This window comes from Boleophthalmus pectinirostris, unplaced genomic scaffold (assembly GCF_026225935.1).
Source record: "Boleophthalmus pectinirostris isolate CB_2022bp ecotype Guang Dong unplaced genomic scaffold, ASM2622593v1 HiC_scaffold_9, whole genome shotgun sequence".
NCBI lineage: Eukaryota > Metazoa > Chordata > Actinopteri > Gobiiformes > Gobiidae > Boleophthalmus > Boleophthalmus pectinirostris.
Window position 1 is genome coordinate 32,717,039 of NW_026571541.1, and position 19,585 is coordinate 32,736,623.

At 38.6% G+C, this 19,585-nt stretch overlaps 3 protein-coding genes and 1 long non-coding RNA gene across 4 annotated transcripts in view; all 4 read left to right on the forward strand.

Moving 5' to 3' along the window:
* The window catches only part of LOC110174043 (neurobeachin-like), a 783,761-nt gene that overhangs the window by 167,133 nt on the left and 597,043 nt on the right, over positions 1-19,585 (forward strand). The gene's annotated exons all lie outside the window — the stretch shown is intronic.
* LOC129412651 (zinc finger protein 239-like) lies at positions 1,934-5,965 on the forward strand. The gene is made up of 2 exons (XM_055166826.1): positions 1,934-2,073; positions 4,879-5,965. The coding sequence occupies exon 2, from the start codon at positions 4,896-4,898 to the stop codon at positions 5,754-5,756; it is 861 nt and encodes a 286-aa protein (XP_055022801.1). The 5' UTR covers positions 1,934-2,073; positions 4,879-4,895; the 3' UTR covers positions 5,757-5,965.
* LOC129412652 (uncharacterized) lies at positions 8,999-14,641 on the forward strand. Its single transcript, XR_008633777.1, has 2 exons — positions 8,999-9,141; positions 12,669-14,641. It is a non-coding gene; the product is annotated as an uncharacterized LOC129412652 (long non-coding RNA).
* On the forward strand, positions 15,811-18,882 carry LOC129412650 (zinc finger protein 239-like). Its single transcript, XM_055166825.1, has 2 exons — positions 15,811-15,961; positions 17,758-18,882. Exons 1-2 carry the CDS (start codon positions 15,879-15,881, stop codon positions 18,554-18,556), a joined length of 882 nt encoding a protein of 293 aa, XP_055022800.1. The 5' UTR covers positions 15,811-15,878; the 3' UTR covers positions 18,557-18,882.

Consider the following 19,585-nt stretch of genomic DNA (forward strand, 5'->3'; position numbering starts at 1 on the left):
CTGGTTTAAGTGAACACCAGAGCATCCACAGCGGACTGAAGCCCTTTAAGTGTGACCAATGTGAGAAGAGCTTCAGGAATAAGAAGTTAATGACCAATCACCAACGCCTGCACAAAGACGATCGGCCGTACAAGTGTGACCAGTGTGATAAATCTTATAAGCAGTCACAACATCTCAGAGTTCATTACCAAGCCCACACACGAGACAAACTGTTCACCTGTGAATTCTGTTTGAAGATTTTCAAAACACCAGGGCAACTGTCAATGCACCGATGGACCCACACGAGAGAAGAGACCGCTTACAAATGTGACCATTGTGGAAGGAGCTTCCCTCAGACCAGCGCTTTGAAACGCCACCTGAACATCCACACACAAGACAAAAAATACAGCTGTGAGGAGTGTGGGAAGACATTTACTGACAAAACCACACTTAGGTTCCATATGAGAATCCACACTGGAGTTAAGCCATTTGAGTGTGACCAGTGTGGGAAGACCTTCATCTCATCTGGGAACCTGAAAAAACACATGAGCATTCACACAGATGAGCGGCCGTACAGCTGTGGTGAGTGTGGTAAAAGCTTCAAAAAGGCAGAAACGCTTTGTAAGCACAAGAGCATTCACACGGGAGAGAAGCCCCACCAGTGTGACCAGTGTGGGATGAGCTTCAGACTTGAGGAGTCGCTCAAAAGTCACCAACTCATTCACAGCAAAGAGCGGCCATTCAAGTGTGACCAGTGTGATAAGGCTTTTAAAACCTTTAAATACCTCTCTGATCATGTCCGACTCCACACAGGAGACAAGCCATATGTCTGTGGTGTGTGTGGCAGTGCCTTTTCATACCTGTCTAATTTAAATAGACACATGAACAGCCACAAACTCCAGCTTTCCGAAACCACCATTTTGGTGAAATAGCAAACAAACTCAGTTTATCACCAGGACACGTATTATTTCATAATATCTCCTTTAATCTCCATTTCATAATATTTCTTTTAACAATACTTGAGTCTGTGCAAAGACATCAGGATCATGTCTGCCTCCTCTGGAGGCTGCTGTCATCAGGTTCCATCTTTAGTCTGATTTTATTTCATTCTGTTTTTGAATGATGTTTTCAAATCTTCATTTGATATCCTTTCAGTTGTACACTGTGTGTAAAATTTTAAATAAACAGTGTTACATCACTTCAGTTCGCTGTGTTCTTTTTTGCTGTCAGTTCATTTCTTTGCTTATAAAATAAAATGTGGATGTCATAGATTTAGACAACCTGCAGGTACATATATTTGTATTCATTATCAAATGTATTTTACATTATTGTTTTGTACAGCAGTGCATTGTGTAGACAGTAGATGCTGAGTACTTTACTTTAAGTGGATACTTTTTAGTTTTACTTTGCTACATTTGAGAGAAGGTATCTTCTACTCCATGACATTTTTTTAACAGTATTTTTTATTATAATCTGACACCTGCTGAAAAGACTGTGGGATTTTGTTTTATATAAAGCTTTTAAAATCTTTGTTAGATCTCATTGTCTATGCAAAATACTTTTTACTCTTTACAGGTACTTTGATCATTTTACTTAAGTTGATTTTTCGTGTGATACTTTTACTTGAGTATATTTTTGCTCTGGTACTTTTAACTTTTAAGTGACATAAGTGAGAACTTCTTCCATTCCACATTTCTAATCTACACATAAATGTCTAGGCCTCACACTTCAGGTACAAGACTGATTATATTTAGGGGCATATTTTGGTCCAGGCCAATTCATATTCATAGAGATTGTTCATTGTTCATGTTCAACCAGGTCTAAACCGGGACTGAACCAAGATTTTCTTTGTCATAAAACACCACTTGGTCTTGGTCTTGTAAATGTGTGACGTGCATTTGTGCGTGTGAATGTAAATAGTCTGATCTGTGTGTTGTGAGCAGTGAATAGGCAGGGGGAGTGTTCCTGTGGGGGAGGCTTTAGTTCCTCTGACGTTCCCTCCCCTCCTCTCATGCTCACAGCAGCAGGAGCCTCGTCTGTAGCACAGAGTCGAGCACAGAGTTTACCGGAGCTGTCTGCAGAGCTACAAACCACGTAAGTAAACAGCTTGGACTTTCTAATGTTCACCCTTATGTGTTTATACCACCATGTTTGACATTAGCTGCAAAGACGCTCAGTTCTTTTTATATTTTCTTCCTTATGCATGCTACTTAGCAATAGCCTCCTGATAGCCTGCCCTGCTACCAAACACAAACAAGATTTAGGTTTGATGGGTTTGTTCAGTGTAGCTAAGCGAATGAATGAATGAGTTTTTGCAGTCTGACACCTTTGGATGTCAGACCTGAGAAGCTCAGTGTTGGTGCAGGAGGATTAGATCTGTACAGTGGCCAGTGCAGCTAATTCTGCTGTGTTTAGCTCCTTTTTCACTAGACTCACTTTAAAATGTGACCATAATAGGGATGTAACGATATCCAAATCTCTCAGTACGATATTTATTACGATATATATTTCTAGATAAGACACTTTTTGGCTTTTAAAATACCTTGACAAGATTTTGGTGCGAATTATTACTGTCAGAATCTCAAGAATCCAAGTCAAAATCATATTTCTTCATGTTGTCTGAGCTGAAATGAATCATGGGATATGTAGTTCCCGATGTTTATAAGCTTTTCCTACTAAAGAACAATGCATTTAAGCAAAGGAACTTGTGACATCTCTTGATATTATTGCGAGACGATACGATATCATGATATTTCTTTGTTTATTGTTACATCCTTAGACTATAATATAAGTGCTCCACAGTGTTTTTAAACTCCGTACACCTTTAATAAAATGATTTGACTCATTTGCAGCTTTGGAATTGACAAACTTTGAAGCTACAACTGTTTTATTTCAGTGTGATAATGTTTTATAAGATGACAGGTGACTTTTAATCACTGCATCGTGAAGAGACCTCAAAGGTTTTTTTAACCATTGTGTAAAATGCAAACAAACCTTAAACAACATCGATGTGGTTCATATAAAAATAGCATGTAGTTGATCAATGTCTGAACGGAAATCAGCTGGAAAGTCCCCCTGAATTGTAGTCTGATTCATCAGCCGGTTTCACTTTGTAGAAACCGTCTGACCTCACAGTGTAAGAATTTGTTCGCTCAAATGTAGGCGGGTACTTCTTATCATTTAACCAATCGCTGCTATTTGGTCGTGATATATGTAATGCACCACTAACAGGGCTAACTGGTATATTAAGCTTTTCCCAAATCCCGTAGGAAGAAGGACAATAACGTCTTTCACCTTTGATAAAATTCACCAAACATTCTCTTTGTTCCGGCTTTAAATCCTCGATCTCGGGAATCGTTGCCAACACAGAATGTATGTCTCTTCGCTGATTGGCCAGTGCCTGAACTCACACTTCCAGGGTTCAAGCAAACTGTCTAGTGCAGGCATGTCCAAACTATGGCCCGTGGGTCAAATGCGGCCCTCAGACAAATTTTTCTTGGCCCTCAGTCTTCCAGGAGAATTGGCCTCATTTAAAACTTAACCTTTTAATGCAAGTTTGTTTGTTTTTTTTATCTATTGAGCTAATATTTAACATTTACTGTGTGGTTTTAAGGATCTTGGCATGAATAAAGACTGATGGCTCATTCTAACGTGTTAAACGTGCACATATTTCAATTATTCACTGTACTGAGCACCAGTCTACGGCCCTCGATCAGTCCTCTGCTTCATCTGTGTTTAGATATGTGGCCCTTGATGAGAAAAGTTTGGACACCCCTGGTCTAGTGTATTCTGATTCCTGACCTAGTCGCTGGAGAGAAATTAAATTGAGTGGAGGCACTAGGTGGCACCAGCCTGGCTACCTGAATTGTGCCCTTTTGTGAAAGTTAGTTAATCTATATACATTAAAAACAAAAAACAAAAAAAACATGTTTTCATTATATATTGTATTAATTATACAAACAATATATCAACTCATTTTTTCATATATACAAACAAAACATGCCAAAATGATGTTGTCTCAAACACATACAAGTAGAGTAAATACTGTACAATGTGTCAAATTACTCCTCAGGAATAGTCCACCAGGCACACTCCGGTGTCCTCAATAAATGTGCCACAACTATTTTAGGATTTTATCTGATGTATTTCAATTAAATCCATAGTTAAGACACCTTTCTAAAAGTAAATTCTGAATGATTTTTGAACAAATTCTGTAGCTTTCTATGTTTCTTGTGTTGCGCTGCTTACATATATTTTCATGGCCACGCATTTCGGGAACTAATTAATATTTCTTCTCATATCAACAGTTACAGTTGATATAAAATGATTTTAAATAAGATTTCATAATAAACTTCTGTGAGCAAATGAGGATTGTATTGATATTACGTACTGAAAAAATGTGTGTTGCTTTGGGAAGATTGGTAAAATGACAAAAACAAGGCCCGACATTTGGTCTCGCTACACTGACATTTCATTTTATTATGATATAGAAGCTGATTTTTTAACTCAATACTTCACATACTAAAGGTGAAAACGTCCCCCCTCTCCTGGGCACAACATTTACCCGTGTGCTGCCCAAGAGAAAAGGTTGTCCGGACGTTTCTGCTGAGAGAATGGGACGCTTGAGCTGGGACTTTCAAGCCAGGCGGACGTTCGTTTAAACCCACGGGCCATTCTGTGCTCTTGTATAATGTTCAGTTGCTCATGTGGGAAAATATAATCATAACCCAAGTTGAGAAATCATGTGTAAGCTCATCACAGTGTATAAAGAAGGATGTTAGTAATACATTAAGTTTAAGTTAAAGTGAAGTACAGTGCCTTTAATTCTATTTTCATGCATATTGTTGTGTGTTTAAGTACTACAGCAACTCTTTATTCAGTCTAATTCTCTATTTCCAGAGAGTTGCATCACACTCATGGAGCTGAGGCGTGATGTGGCCACTGAGATCAGCTTTAAACAGGAGCAGAGCAGCGAGGCTGTCACCACGTCACCTGAACCTAAGCGCTACGAGTGTGACCAGTGTGGAAAGTCTCTGGCCACAGCACGTTCCCTCCAATCACACACGAGGGTCCACACTGGTGAGAGACCTTACAGCTGTGACCAGTGTGAAAAGACTTTCAAACTACAGTCTGGTTTAAGTGTGCACCGGAGGACTCACAGTGGACTGAAGCCTTTTAAGTGTGACCAGTGTGGGAAGAGGTTCTTTCGGCGCAGCTGCGTGACACGACACATGAACATCCACACACGAGACAAAATATACCGCTGTGAGGAGTGTGGGAAAACATTAAATGACAAAACCGCGCTTAAGTACCATAGGAGAATTCACACTGGAGTTAAGCCATTTGAGTGTGACCAGTGTGGGAAAACCTTCATCTCATCTGGGCAACTGAAACAACACTTGATGGTGCATTCTGATGAGCGGCCGTACACCTGCGGCGAGTGTGGTAAAAACTTCAGAAAGTCTGAAAACCTTCGTAAACACAAGAGCATCCACACCGGAGACAAGCCCCACCAGTGTGACCAGTGTGGGATGAGCTTCAGACTTATAGGAACGCTGAAAATTCACCGGCTCATTCACAGCCAAGAGCGGCCATTCAAGTGTGACCAGTGTGATAAAGCTTTTAAAACTTTTAAAAACCTCTCTGCGCATGTCCTAATCCACACAGGAGACAAGCCGTACGTCTGTGGTGTGTGTAGCAATGCTTTCTCATACCCGTCTAACTTGACTAGACACATGAACAGCCACAAACTGCAGCTACAGCCGCCATTATGTTGACATAACGGACAAACTCAGTGTATCACCAGGGCACATATTATATCAGAATATAAAATAATATAATATAAAAATACTTGAGTCTCTGTGAAGACGTTCCATCTTTAGTTTGATTTTATTTCACTCAGGTTTTGAATCACATTGTCAGATCTTTATTTGATATTATTTCTGTGTGTAAAATAAAAAAAATAAACAATGTTGCATCACTTCCATTTAGTGACCTTCTTTTGTTGTCAATACTTTGCTTAGAATATGCTCATAAAATGTTTTTTGTTTTGTTTTTTTTTTTAGCAGATTCATAAATTAGTTGACTAACAAATGTATTTTTCCTTATTCTTTTGAACAGCAAAAACATTGTGCAGACCATTGTTTCCCAAAGACTGGGTCTTAATATTAGATTTTTTTTTTTTCTTGTCACGGTGCGCATGTAGGTCTGTAATATACACTTCTGACACATGAGAGAGCGAGTGAGTCAGAGAATACTATTTGCCTGCCCTGAACGAGTGTTCCTGCAGCTAAAATTGAGAAATGCTTGCTTGGTTGATCCAAAAAGAAGGGTGATGAATCAGCAAAGGTCAGTGCACTTCAGGATCCCTTTATTGTTGATTCAATTACTCTTTTTCATTGTTTAAAACTTATTGTAATACTAATTGTTCAGAGAGACACGATCACTAAGTCAACAATAAAATATCCTCATTAATGTTCAATAATGTCAAATCCAAGTTTATTTTGTGATTGACAAGTAATGTCTATTGACTGGAGTTGTAAAGGTTTATAACTTTTAAAATGTGGATCCCCAGACAAAAAGGTTTGGGAAACACTGGTGTAGACAGTAGAGATTTTAGGTATCAGCAGTTTTTAAGTGGATACTGTTACTTAACATTTAAGAGAAGGTATGTGTAAGATAAGATAAGATCAGATAAGATAAGATATGCCTTTATTAGTTTCACAGTGGGGACATTCCAACGTTGCAACGCGCAATTCAAGAACAGCAGGAAAAAGGTAACATGCAATAAAACAGATAAAAAATGATGGCTTAAAAATAGACCTGCGAAACCTCTCCTTCACACAGCGAGGGTGAATCGCTTTCTGCTTCTCTACATTTCTTTTAAATAAGACTTCTAATAGACACAGACGACTTACACTTAGACAAACTTCACTGCTCCACAAGGGACATTATTTGGACAGAGTAGCTCACACATCACAATAACAAATAGTAAAAAAAATATGAATGGTAAAAATAAATTATAAATAAGTAGCAAAAAAAGATAGCAACAGACTGGTGTCAATAAGGCATAATCATATAAATGTAAATGTACAAGTCAAAATAAAGCAAAAAATATGTAACAAAAATATCTCAGCTATCTGCAAGACGTCAAAAGACACAAAAAGTATGTGGTGACTGACAGGATATACGTTTATCTGTTACATAGGAGTGAGTTGTTGTACAGTTGTAAAGAGTATGGCAGGAATGTATTTGGGACTTTTCTTTTGGTTGTTTTTTCAAAAGTTTGGTTCGTTGTTCCTCTCTGAAAACCTGACACACCAGAAAAACAATCCAGCACTTCCCCCTGCCGCCCTTTATGACCTCATTCATGTCTTATCTTTGCCCCAAAACCTGTCAGACCAGACAATGTACAGCTGAACAAAGACCTGAACAGGGGCGAACTGGTTGGCCTATGAGACATTCAAGCGTGTCTAGTAATTTAGGAAAACAAAAGACAAATTGAATATTGATGTCCCATGTTCATTTGTAAGTTAATTTGTCCTCGCAGAAGTTAAAGGATCTATATTACTTTATTTTCTGATGTTGTTTCCTCATCACAAACAGACCTGGAGTTGTGTTTTGTTTCATTCACACATGTTTAACTCACAAACGCTGCATATTTAGCCTGAGTTCTTTAATGAAAGTCTCACAAAAATCCTACATTTTTTGTGTCAGTGTGGGTTTTTTTTTTTTGTGAGTCTTGTCAAGTCTGACTAAAATTAACCCCTGACCCCATATACAAAAAATACTGGACAAGTTTGTTTCCATAAAAGTTATATTGATATATTTCTGTAGCACGTGAACCAACAACCATTAGCAGGGTTGCAATAAGTATTGAAAATCAGAAACTTTCGATACTAAAGTCTGTATTTATGGAGTTACTTTTGTCTCATTAATATTCACAAACACACATATGATGATCTACAAATAGTCATTGGTTTGTACATGTGTTTTGATTTCCACAAATGCAAATTTCATATTTGTAACTTGTACTTTGGCATTTTTACAAATAGATGTGTATTTGTAAATGTATCTTTTTTCATTTGCAAAAAAAATATTTCATTTGTAAAACTGAAAATTCTATTTCACTCAGACAGAGTTTGTGGATTTCTCAAAACGAGTGTCTCAAAATTAAGTCATACTGGAAATCGATGGATTCAAACTGGTGATTCACAAATGTGCAAATCACATTTTACAAACAGAATTTTCAGTTTTAAAAATGAAATATTTTTTTTTGCAAATGAAAAGAGATATATTTGCAAATACACATCTATTTGTAAATACCAAAGTACAAGTTACAAATGTTAAATTAAATATTATCACCATCTGTGCATTTGTGAATATTAATGAGACAAAAGTAACTCCATACAGTTTAGATTAATAGACTTTATCAACACCAGTATAAGAACCACATGGTAACTTAAAGAAACCAAAGAAAGCATTTTATTTTATTTTATTTCATTTCATTTCATTTCTTTTCATTTCATTTCTTTTCTTTTCTTTTTTTCTTTCTTTTCATTTCATTTCTTTTGTTTTTATTTCTTTTTATTTCTTTTCTTTTTATTTCTTTTTATTTTATTTCTTTTTTTTTTTTATATATATATTTTTTTTAATTTTATTTTTTTTTTTATTTTATAGTGTTTTGATTTTTGTTTTCAGCATTATGGTATCTAAATTTGTGTAAAATATCAAGTCATTTCTTTGGTATTGAAATTGAGTTTGGAATTTTAGTTTTGTGACAACTCTAAATGTCAGTTCTTAAATAGTAGTTATACTGATAAGTTTACACCAGTGAATATTTGTTATTACATATTTACCAGTGTTCCAGTTTTTTCTACTGTAAGTATCCCCTCAAATAAAGTTCCTGTCGCTGATTACAAACCCACTCTTGTAAACTTGGTGACTGTATCTGAATGTACATATAGTCTCATATAGGTGAAACTAAGAAACAGGTGTTGAAAGAGGCAATACCAACTTGAAAAAGGGGAGTGGTTGTATTATTTTGGCACTGAGAAGAGGAGGAGGGGTTCAGACTTTTAAAAGCTTCAAGTGACAGTAGCTGTTCTCAGTTCTCCAGATTTACCGAGCTGCTCCCTGACCTCCGACCAGCGCGACACACAGGTGAGTTCAGTTTGTAGCTTCTGAATCCGTGTATCATTTGTTCATTTGTTTTTCAGTATAAAACCAAAAATAAGAAAACGAAACAACAACTGTTTTCTTTATTATTTGTCTCCAAAACCAAAATGAAAAAATAGATAATGATTCGTTTTTCAGTTTTTGATTTTGTGTTTAAATGAATAATGGGGAAAAAAGGATAACGACGTTTCCGTGACTTAAACTACGATGCCGGACTGAACCAGGACTAAAACAGGACTAAAACAGGACTAAACCGTTTTCAGTCCTGGTCTGGTCCCAATCTGGTCCAGATTTGGTCCCGGTCTGGTCCCGGTTTCAGTCCCAGTCTAGTCCCAATCTCAGTCCCAGTCTCAGTCCCGGTCTGGTCCTGGTCTCAGTCCCAATCTCAATTACGGTCTGGTCCCAGTCTCAGGTCGTTTTCACACCGCTAGTTCGATTATTTGGTCGCACCAGGCAATAAAATTGTTATTATGTAGCAAATACACTCCAGTGTGGTCCGCGTTCACACCGGCAAACGAACCAAAACTGGTTCGATTGACGTGTCTCTGTTTCCCCGGTAAAACAGCGATACTCCAGTTATCAACACCGATGTTCCTGTTAAAACCACGGGCCGTCCTCATCTCAAATTATCACCATGAACTCATAAAACAGCAACATGTAGAACTTTGTACAAACTCACCGCATCAGCCCAGAGTTCGGGTAACAGCAGCAGCCAACAGCTCCTCAGGACGGGGCTGGGGTCTGGTCCTTGGTCTGTTACAAGTTCGCGTTGGTCAGATGGTCCGGAGGCTTCATCCTCCATGTGCTGGTTCCAAACGGTGGCGAACAAGACCAGTGCTTGATGGACTGAGTCCGAGCGGGTACGTTCCGTCGTCTGCGCGCTGTTTCCGTGCGGGAAAAGCAAGAATGCGCTGTGGACTACAGGTCCGGACGCGCTGCTCCGGTTCTCCGCGCTCAAGAACCGCGGCTGGTTCCAAGGTGGTGCAGCATCCGGACAGAAGCGTGAGTCCAGTTTGGTTTGTTATATGTTGTTCTGAGCGTCCGTCCTCCGCGCATTTGGTTCTTCCCGGGGAAAGCGCTTCCTCAGGTCGAGGCTCCCCGCTCCAGCTCCTCTGAGCCCGGCCTGAACCGGACCTGCCCCCGCTGGTTCAGGACTCTGGTTTGGATCTAGTCCGACTGTTTCTCACACTAGGCTAAAAACAGGGACTTTTTTAAGTTGTATCAATTGAATGGGCGATTGCCTATTGCCATGAAATTATTTGGTTAATTAAAGCCTAAAATAACAAATGTTGGTTGCTGTGTGATCACGGGGAACACCGGGTCGTCTCTGTGCGTGTAGGTCCCGAACAGGGGTACGCACCCCCAATTTTGACTCACTCTGGAGCCACACGTTCGCACACTGATACTTGCTCTGATCTTCGTGTGTTACATTCTCTGTATTGGCCATTGTTGGTAAAATAATTCGAAAATGAATCGCGTCTGCGTCTGGACAACAATCTGTTACTGCGCTGGAGTCGTACAGCGTCATTTCAGGCAGAGGAGACGCGTTTCCTCCCATGATGCATTTCGAATAGTCCGTTTGTCCATACTGTCTATGGTTTGGACCCGGGTTCGCGTTCACACCAGAAGAACCGCACCAAAGTTGGTCATTTCGTGCGGATTCAAGCGAACCGAGACCACCTCTTTTTTGCGGTCTCGGTCCGCTTGATTTGGTTCGGGTCCGAGTCCGATTGACGCTTTCACACCAACGCAAACGAACCGAACTAACCACTTTTGGTTCGAATGGACCGTTTGGTGCGCACCAAATACTGTCGGTGTGAAAACACCCTCAGTCCTGGTCCTGTTCCCAGTCTTAAGGCCCGGTCTCAGTCCCGGTCTGGTCCTGGTCTCAGTCCCAGTCTCAATTATAGTCTGGTCCTGATCTGGTCCCGGCCTCAGTCCTGGTCTCAGTTCTGGTCTGGTCCCAGTCTCGGGCCCAGTCACAGACCCTGTCTCAGTCCTGGTCCTGTTCCTGGTCCTGTTCCTGGTCTCAGTCCTGGTCTGGTCCCGGTCTGGTTCCGGTCTGGTCCTGGACCTGGTTTAGTCCTGGTTTTAGTCCTGAATTCAGTCCTTGTTTAGTCCTGGTTCAGTCCGGCTTCGCAGTTTAAGTCACGAAAAGGGGAAACGAAAATGAATCATTATCTGTTTTTTCATTTTGGTTTTGGAGACAAATAATGAAGAAAATTTTTGGTTTTATTTTGAAAAACAAATGAGCGAATGATACATGGATTTTTTGTACTACTACCTTTTCTAGGCAGACCACATATTTTCTGCTGACTTATTATGACAGTGTGCTCATGTTTTGTAATTTGTTGTAAAAGAAAGGCAGGACTGTTTTATGTTTTATGTAAATATATCAATTCACCTAACTTAGAATAGTCCTGATTTAGAGAGTACGATTTAATGAAGACATATCTGCTGATAAAAAGAGATGGCAGCTGATTAAAGCTTACAAGGTTCTACTTGATCACGTTGATCTATGGTTATGGTTGGTTATGGTTAAGGTTGAGGTAAGAAGTTAGGCTTAGTCAGACAGACAGTGAGCAGTGACTGGGAGTTAGTGAGTTATACACATTATTACAACATTCTGAATATGTTTAATACACTGGTTTATTGAACAATGAGTCTGTATAGTTGTTATTGTGACAGACTGAAAGCAACTCTTTATTTGGTCCATGCTGACTGAGTGACCAGAAAAATTAATAAATCTCTTGGTATTATAAAAAAAAGTTTTACAATTTTTGCACTCAGTCTATACTTACATTATACTCTAGTTTAATTTATGTCTATCTGTCATGTTGTAATATAGTCTGGGCTGCACTTTCTCTACTCCTCTGAACAAAATATTTTGTTTTGTTCTAATTGCAACTCATTCTATGTCACTAACATCATCTGCTAATTTATTCATCAAACTTCACATTCTTAATATCTATGATATTAATATTTATCAAATTGGTATTTTTGTGTATAAAATTCTTTATAATTCAATGACGATCCCCAAACATTTCACATTTTACTTTAAAACCAATGCAGAGATTCATAGAAAAAAAACTCGTCAAAATCATAATTTTCATTTGTTCCAAAATGTGTCACATCAAGAGCTCATTTTTGCTACGATACAGAGGCTGTAAATTCTGGAGCCAGTTTTCACATCTGGTTAGTGACGGCAGATCAGTGGTGTTGTTTAAAAATAGTTTGAGGAAATGTTTGATATTTCATGGTAATGTTTGATAATCATTGAATTGTGGATGTTTTATGTGTTTTAATCCATGTTTGAATCAAATGGATTTAATCCATGGTGTTTAAATGTAACTTTTAATATATTTTTTATGTATCTTTTTTTTTATTGTTACGTTATACATACAAAATAAAATAATTAAAATAATAAATACAAAATACAAAAATAAATAATATATTTTTTAAATATATAAATAAATACAAAAATTAAATAGTCTAATTTTGTATTTGCAGAGAGACATATGAGTCATGGAGAGCAGCTTTAAACTGGAGCAGAGCAGGCAGACCGTCACTGCATCAGCTGGACCTAAGCGCTACGAGTGTGACCAGTGTGGAAAGTCCCTGGCTACAGCAAAGACCCTCCAAAAACACATGAGGGTCCACACTGGTGAGAGACCTTACAGCTGTGACCACTGTGAAAAGACTTTCAGACTACAATCTGGTTTAAGTGTGCACCAGAGGACTCACAGAGGACTGAAGCCTTTTAAGTGTGACCAGTGTGGGAAGAGGTTCAGTTGGCGCAGCTCTGTGCCACGACACATGAACATTCACACACGAGACAAAATATACCCCTGTGAGGAGTGGGAAAATATTAAATGACAAAACCGGGCTTAAGTACCATAGGAGAATTCACACTGGAGTCAAGCCATTTGAGTGTGACCAGTGTGGGAAAGCCTTCATCTCATCTGGGCAACTGAAAAAACACATGGCAATGCATTCTGATGAGCGGCTGTACAGCTGTGATGAGTGTGGTCAAAGCTTTAAACAGGAGAAACTCCTTTGTAAACACATGAACATCCACACCCAAGACAAAATATTCAGCTGTGACGAGTGTGGAAAAACATTTAATGTCAAAAGCACACTTAAGTACCATAAGAGAATTCACACTGGATTTAAGCCATTTGAGTGTGACCAGTGTGGGAAAACCTTCGCCTCATCTGGGCAACTGAAACAGCACATGGAAGTGCATTCTGATGAGCGGCCATACAGCTGTGATGAGTGTGGTAAAAGCTTCAAAAACGTGAGAACATTTCGTGAACACAAGAGCATCCACACTGGAGACAAGCCCCACCAGTGTGACCAGTGTGGGAAGAGTTTCAGACTTGTGAAGTTGCTCAAAAGTCACCAGCTCGTTCACAGTGAAGATCGACCATTCAGGTGTGACCAGTGTGATCAGACTTTTAAAGCCTTTACACACCTCTCTGATCATGTCCGACTTCACACAGGAGACAAGCCGTATGTCTGTGGTGTGTGTGGCAATGCTTTTTTAAACTTGAGAAAGTTACATAATCACATGAACATCCACACATGAGTCAAAAAATACAGCTGTGAGCAGTGTGAGGAAGCATTTAATGATAAAAGAATGTTTTAGGAGACTTCACAGTGGAGTTAAGAAATTTGAGTGTGACCAGTGTGGGAAAGTCTTCAGGTCATCTAGGAACCTGAAAATACACATGATCATGCATTCTGATGAGCGGCCTTTCACCTGTGATGAGTGTGGAAAAAGCTTCAAAAGGGTGAAAACCCTTGATGAGCACAAGAGCATCCACACTGGAGACAAGCCCCACCAGTGTGCTCAGTGTGGGATGAGCTTCAGACTTGTGATGTCGCTCAAATGTCACAAGCTCAATCACATTAAAGAGCGCCCATTTGAGTGTGACGCGTGATAAAGCTTTTTAAACCTTTACATACCTCCCTGATCATGTCCGACTCCACAGAGGAGACAACCCATATGTCTGTAGTGTGTGTGGCAGTGCTTTTTCACTCTCAGGTAGCTTAAATAAACACATGGCCAGCTACAAACTGCAGCTACAGACTTTTTCAGAGACCAGCACTTTGTTGAAATAACAAACAGTGTATTACCAGGATATGTGAAACATATGACAGCTGGAACAGTATCTTTTGGGGTTAGTATTTATCATGTGTACATTTTTGGTTAAACTAAGTGTATCACCAGGGCATATATCACTTCATAATATCACTTCATAATACATCTCCTATAACAATACTTGAGTCTGTGTGTAGACATCAGCAGGATTTCACTGTCATGACTGCCCCTTCTGGAGGCTGCTGTCAACAGGTTCTGTCTTTAGTCTCATTTTATTTCATTCTGTTTTTGAATCATGTTTTCAAATCTTTATTTGATATTTGTACAGACAGTTGTACACTGTGTGAAAAAATTAAAATAAACAATGTTACATTACTTCCATTCATTGTCTTTGTGGTCAATACTTTGCTTTTAATATGCTCATAAAATGTTCTTTTGTAATTAGTTTTTTTTTTTTTAGAGATTCATAAATTAGTAGACTATCAAATGTATTTCAATGAAATATATTCTTTTGTACAGCAAAAACATTAGTAGTGTAGAGATTTTAGGTATCAGTAGTTTTAAAGTGGATACTTTTACTTCACTACATTTGAGAGGAGACATCTGTACTTTTCACTTCTCTAAATTTTTGAATAGGACTGAAGTGAACATAAACCAACAGGTTTTGAAAGGCTGCACTGCTGCAGGGTGAAGGGGACAGCAGGGAAGAATGTGCCTCAAGACTGAGAAAGTATGTGAAGAATTCTTAGGCTGGTCAATACCGACACTGAAAACAACGACTTCAGTGGTTTCAATGCAAAGGAGGAAGATGAAGAGAGTGATGAGTGACTTTTCTGTTAGGTGAAAATACCTACAGTAAATCAGTGAAAAGAGTTCATGAATTAATGAAGCTTTGTTTTAGCCACTTCAAATCTCCTACACGGGTGTCAACAGTAAACCATCACAGTTTTGTGAGACTGTGTTCAGACTGAGTTTAAAGTTAAACTTTAAGGTTTATTTTCAGACTTCCAGAGGCTACAGGCCGGTTTACTGTAGTTTTACTGCTGTGTTACAGGCACTGTTTGGAAAAAGCATGTACCAACATTTACAGTAATTAAAAATGTAAATAATCTTTCTGTGTACCATCTTTCTATCTAAATATCTCAAGCTGCTGCTTATAGTCAAGTGCAGCTTATATAGGTACATTTTTTTTTTTTTTTTTCTTTTAAAATTTGGTTGATGTGGCTTATATTCAGGTGCGCTCAATAGTACGGAAATTACGATACTTCTTCCAGCAGTGCATACCCTACCATATTACTTATCTAAACAGATATGCATAGGCCTCACACCTCAGGTATATTACAAGACGACTGAGGGATGGTTCCTCACAGGGGCTCCTCAGGGTGGTGGTAGTAACATGTTTACTTCTTGCTGACTTATTGATAAATGTCCTTAATTTTTCTATTGCAGATTTTCTTTGTCATAAAACACCACTTGGTCTTGGTCTTGTAAATGTGTGACGTGCATTTGTGCGTGTGAATGTAAATAGTCTGATCCGTGTGTTGTGAGCCGTGAATAGGCAGGGGGAGTGTTCCTGTGGGGGAGGTTTCAGTTCCTCTGATGTCTCTCCCCTCCTCTCATGCTCACAGCAGCAGGAGCCTCGTCTGTAGCACAGAGTCGAGCACAGAGTTTACCGGAGCTGTCTGCAGAGCTACAAACCACGTAAGTAAACAGCTTGGACTTTCTAATGTTCACCCTTATGTGTTTATACCACCATGTTTGACATTAGCTGGAAAAATGCTCAGTTCTTTTTATATTTTCTTCCTTATGCATGCTACTTAGCAATAGCCTCCTGATAGCCTGCCCTGCTACCAAACACAAACAAGATCTGGGTTTGATGGGTTTGTTCAGTGTAGCTAAGCGAATGAATGAATGATTTTTTTCCTGGATGTCAGTCCTGAAAAGCTCAGTGTTGGTGCAGGTGGATTAGATCTGTACAGTGGCCAGTGCAGCTAACTCTGCTGTGTTTAGCTCCTTTTTCACTAGACTCACTTTAAAATGTGACTATAATGTATGTATGAGTTAAATTATGTCCTCTGTCCACTATAGTACAGCTCAATTTCAATGTAAACTGTCAGAATTGGACTAATTAACGTTGATATTTACATTTAATGGTCTGTTTTTTGTTAGTTCCTCATCACAAACAGACCTGGAGTTGTGTTTTGTTTCATTCACACATGTTTAACACACAAACGCTGCATATTTAGGCTTAAAGTGCTTTTCTCAAATAAAAAAACACTTTGTTCCACCTTATGATGCCATGTGGTGATACAGGAAGTGCTCCACTGTGTTTTTAAACTCCATACATCTTCACTAGAATCATTTGCAGCCTTGGATTTGCTGATCTTTGAAGCTGCAGCTATTGTTATTTCTCTGTACCCCAGAACACAGTGTAGACTTTCAGTTGCAATCTCAACAAAACAAAAGGAAATAAAAATAAATGAGAACAATTTAAGGAATTACTTATTCTAATGAATTGTAAACCAAATTGTAAAAAACTACCACTTGCAACTGTGCACTTTGAGCTTTGGAGATGTAGACAGCCCAGTAATGCAGGATTACTCAAACATGTGTGAATGAAACCAAAACACAACTCCAGGTCTGTTTTTGTTTTTGTTTTTTTAAGTTAGAATCCATTCCAAGATGACTAAAAGCTCACAGTAGTCAATTTTTCATAATGACATAAAACAGGGGTGTCAAACTCAAATTCACAGAGGCCAAAAAACTGGGACTAAGTCGTGAGCCAAACTAAATATTTACTGAAAAATTTCAACAACATCTGCCTGTTTTCTCTTCTTTTGAGATATGTAATGTTAAACCTTTTAGTATTAAAATAAATGTTTCATAATAGTTTTGCTTAAACTTCAAAAATAAAAAAAATTAAATAAATAATGTCTCTATAGTCTATCTGTAGCTTTTGAACTCCTTTGAACTTCCGTTTTTTTGGGTTTTTTTTTTCTCCACAAGGCAACAGTCAAAATGCACTAACACATTTGCAAAGCATTCTGGGATTCATAGTATTGGTGGTGCATGCGTCATGCCGGCTCGGCAGCCAGCGGGCCAGCTCTAATACATATTTGATATGATCTCGTGGGGCAAATATAATTATATCACAGGCCAAATTTGTCTGACATGTCTGACATAAAACCTTTAAACTGACTCACAGAAAAATAATTCCCAAGATCAACAAAGTTGGGCAATGGCAGCATGGGAGACGCACGTGTGTATATTTAATAATTGGTTAGTGTGTGAACAAATATAATCCTTATTTTCCTTCAGCTGTTTTTGACAAAATGTTTTAACAGATGTTTTACAGTAACTTTAGCAACATGCATATGAATTCTAGTTTTCACTATTGATCCAACTAAGTAAAGCCACTGGTCTAGAGTAGAGCGAGTCAAGACTATTTAAAAAAAAGTTTAAAAACATTTTAACTACTCCTCTTTTCCTTTCTGCAGAGACACACTGGTCTCCAGAACCATCACCATGTCTGCTACCCCAGAGCGCTGCTTTGGACCACTCCAAGATCCAGCTTTTATTCAGGAACAGTGTGCCCAGAAAGTCTCCACGTCAGCTAGATCTAAGCGCTACGAGTGTGACCAGTGCGGAAAGTGTGTGACTACAGCACATTCACTCCAAATACACATGAGGATCCACACTGGTGAGAGACCTTACAGCTGTGACCAGTGTGGGAAGACCTTTAAACAGCAATCTGGTTTAAGTGAACACCAGAGCATCCACAGTGGACTGAAGCCCTTTAAGTGTGACCAGTGTGGGAAGAGCTTCAGAAATAAGAAGTTAATGACTGATCACAAACGCCTGCACAAAGACGAGCGGCCGTACAAATGTGACCAGTGTGATAAATCTTATAAGCAATCACAGCACCTCGCAGTTCACTACCAAACCCACACACGAGACAAACTGTTCACCTGTGATTTCTGTTTGAAGATTTTCAAAACTCCACGGGAATTGTCAATGCACCGATGGACCCACACGAGAGAAGAGACCGCCTACAAATGTGACCACTGTGGGAAGAGTTTCTCTCAGACCAGCGCTTTGAAACGCCACCTGAACATCCACACACAAGACAAAAAATACAGCTGTGAGGAGTGTGGGAAGACATTTACTGACAGAAGCACACTTAGGAGCCATATGAGAGTCCACACTGGAGTTAAGCCATTTGAGTGTGATCAGTGTGGGAAGAAATTTAGCATCAAGAAATCACTCAGAAATCACAGCAATGTGTGCTCAATGTGAAAAGTCCTTTAGAAACAAAATATTATGTTTTTTGTTTTAAAGAACAAATAGTTTGCATTATTATTTGCCTGTAGAAATGCACTTGAGTAACTTTGTGTCAGTATTTCATGTTTAAGGACTAAGTAAAAGTATATTTTATTTATATATTTTTGCTTATTTTCAGTTTGAGGTCAGAGATCATTTTCGGACTGAACACAGACATTAGTTTGACTCAGCTGAGTTTTGGTGTGCTAACATTACCTTTTTGAAATTGTCATGTTTTATCGCCATGAGGAAAGACCATGGCAGACTGTTCGCGCTAAATAAAAGACACATTTTCAGAATAAGCCTCTCAGTTGTTACTACAGCTCATCTTTATATAAAACAGATTCAGATTCAAAAACAGAGTGAAATAAAATCATACTAAAGATGGAACCTGTTGACAGCAGCAATTCAGTATCTCCAAAGCTCAAAATCTTCTGTTTCAGCTTGTAGCTCCAGTTTAAGTTCACGTCTACATTTTACCTTTAGTTCGTAAGTAAAGAAATGAACTGACAGCAAAAAGTAAGACGTGAAGAAGTGAGGAAAGATTGTTTATTTTTAATATTACTCAATGTACAGCTGAAAAGGACATCAAATAAAGATTTGACAATTTGATTCAAAAACTGAGAGGGAAATAAAATGAGACAAGAAAATGGAACCTGATGACAGCAGCCTCCAGAAGAGGCAGTCATGACAGTGAAATCCTGCTGATGTCTTCACACACACTCAAGTATTGTTAAAAGAAATATTATGAAATGGAGATTAAAGGAGATATAATGAAATAAATAGGGCTGGTCAAAACTAAAAAAATATTAATCGCATTAATCACATGTTATATGCAAAACCAATTAATGAATTAAAAAGTTGCATATAGCACACTTTTATTGGAAATGTTCATTTATTCATTTATTTGGGACAGCACACAATTTTCACATTAACCTTGACAGGAGAGATGCATTGTACATCAGGTTGTAGCATCAGTGCTAATTTCCGCCTGTCGTCCCTGGA

What these genes read in the sequence shown, in the direction of transcription:
- LOC129412651 (XM_055166826.1), top strand. Translation starts at nt 4,896, where the DNA reads ATGGAGCTGAGGCGTGATGTGGCCACTGAGATCAGCTTTAAACAGGAG.
- LOC129412650 (XM_055166825.1), top strand. Translation starts at nt 15,879, where the DNA reads ATGCTCACAGCAGCAGGAGCCTCGTCTGTAGCACAGAGTCGAGCACAG. An exon ending in TCTGCAGAGCTACAAACCAC is followed by an intron (nt 15,962 to 17,757) that starts GTAAGTAAACAG and finishes TCCTTTCTGCAG; the next exon opens with AGACACACTGGTCTCCAGAA.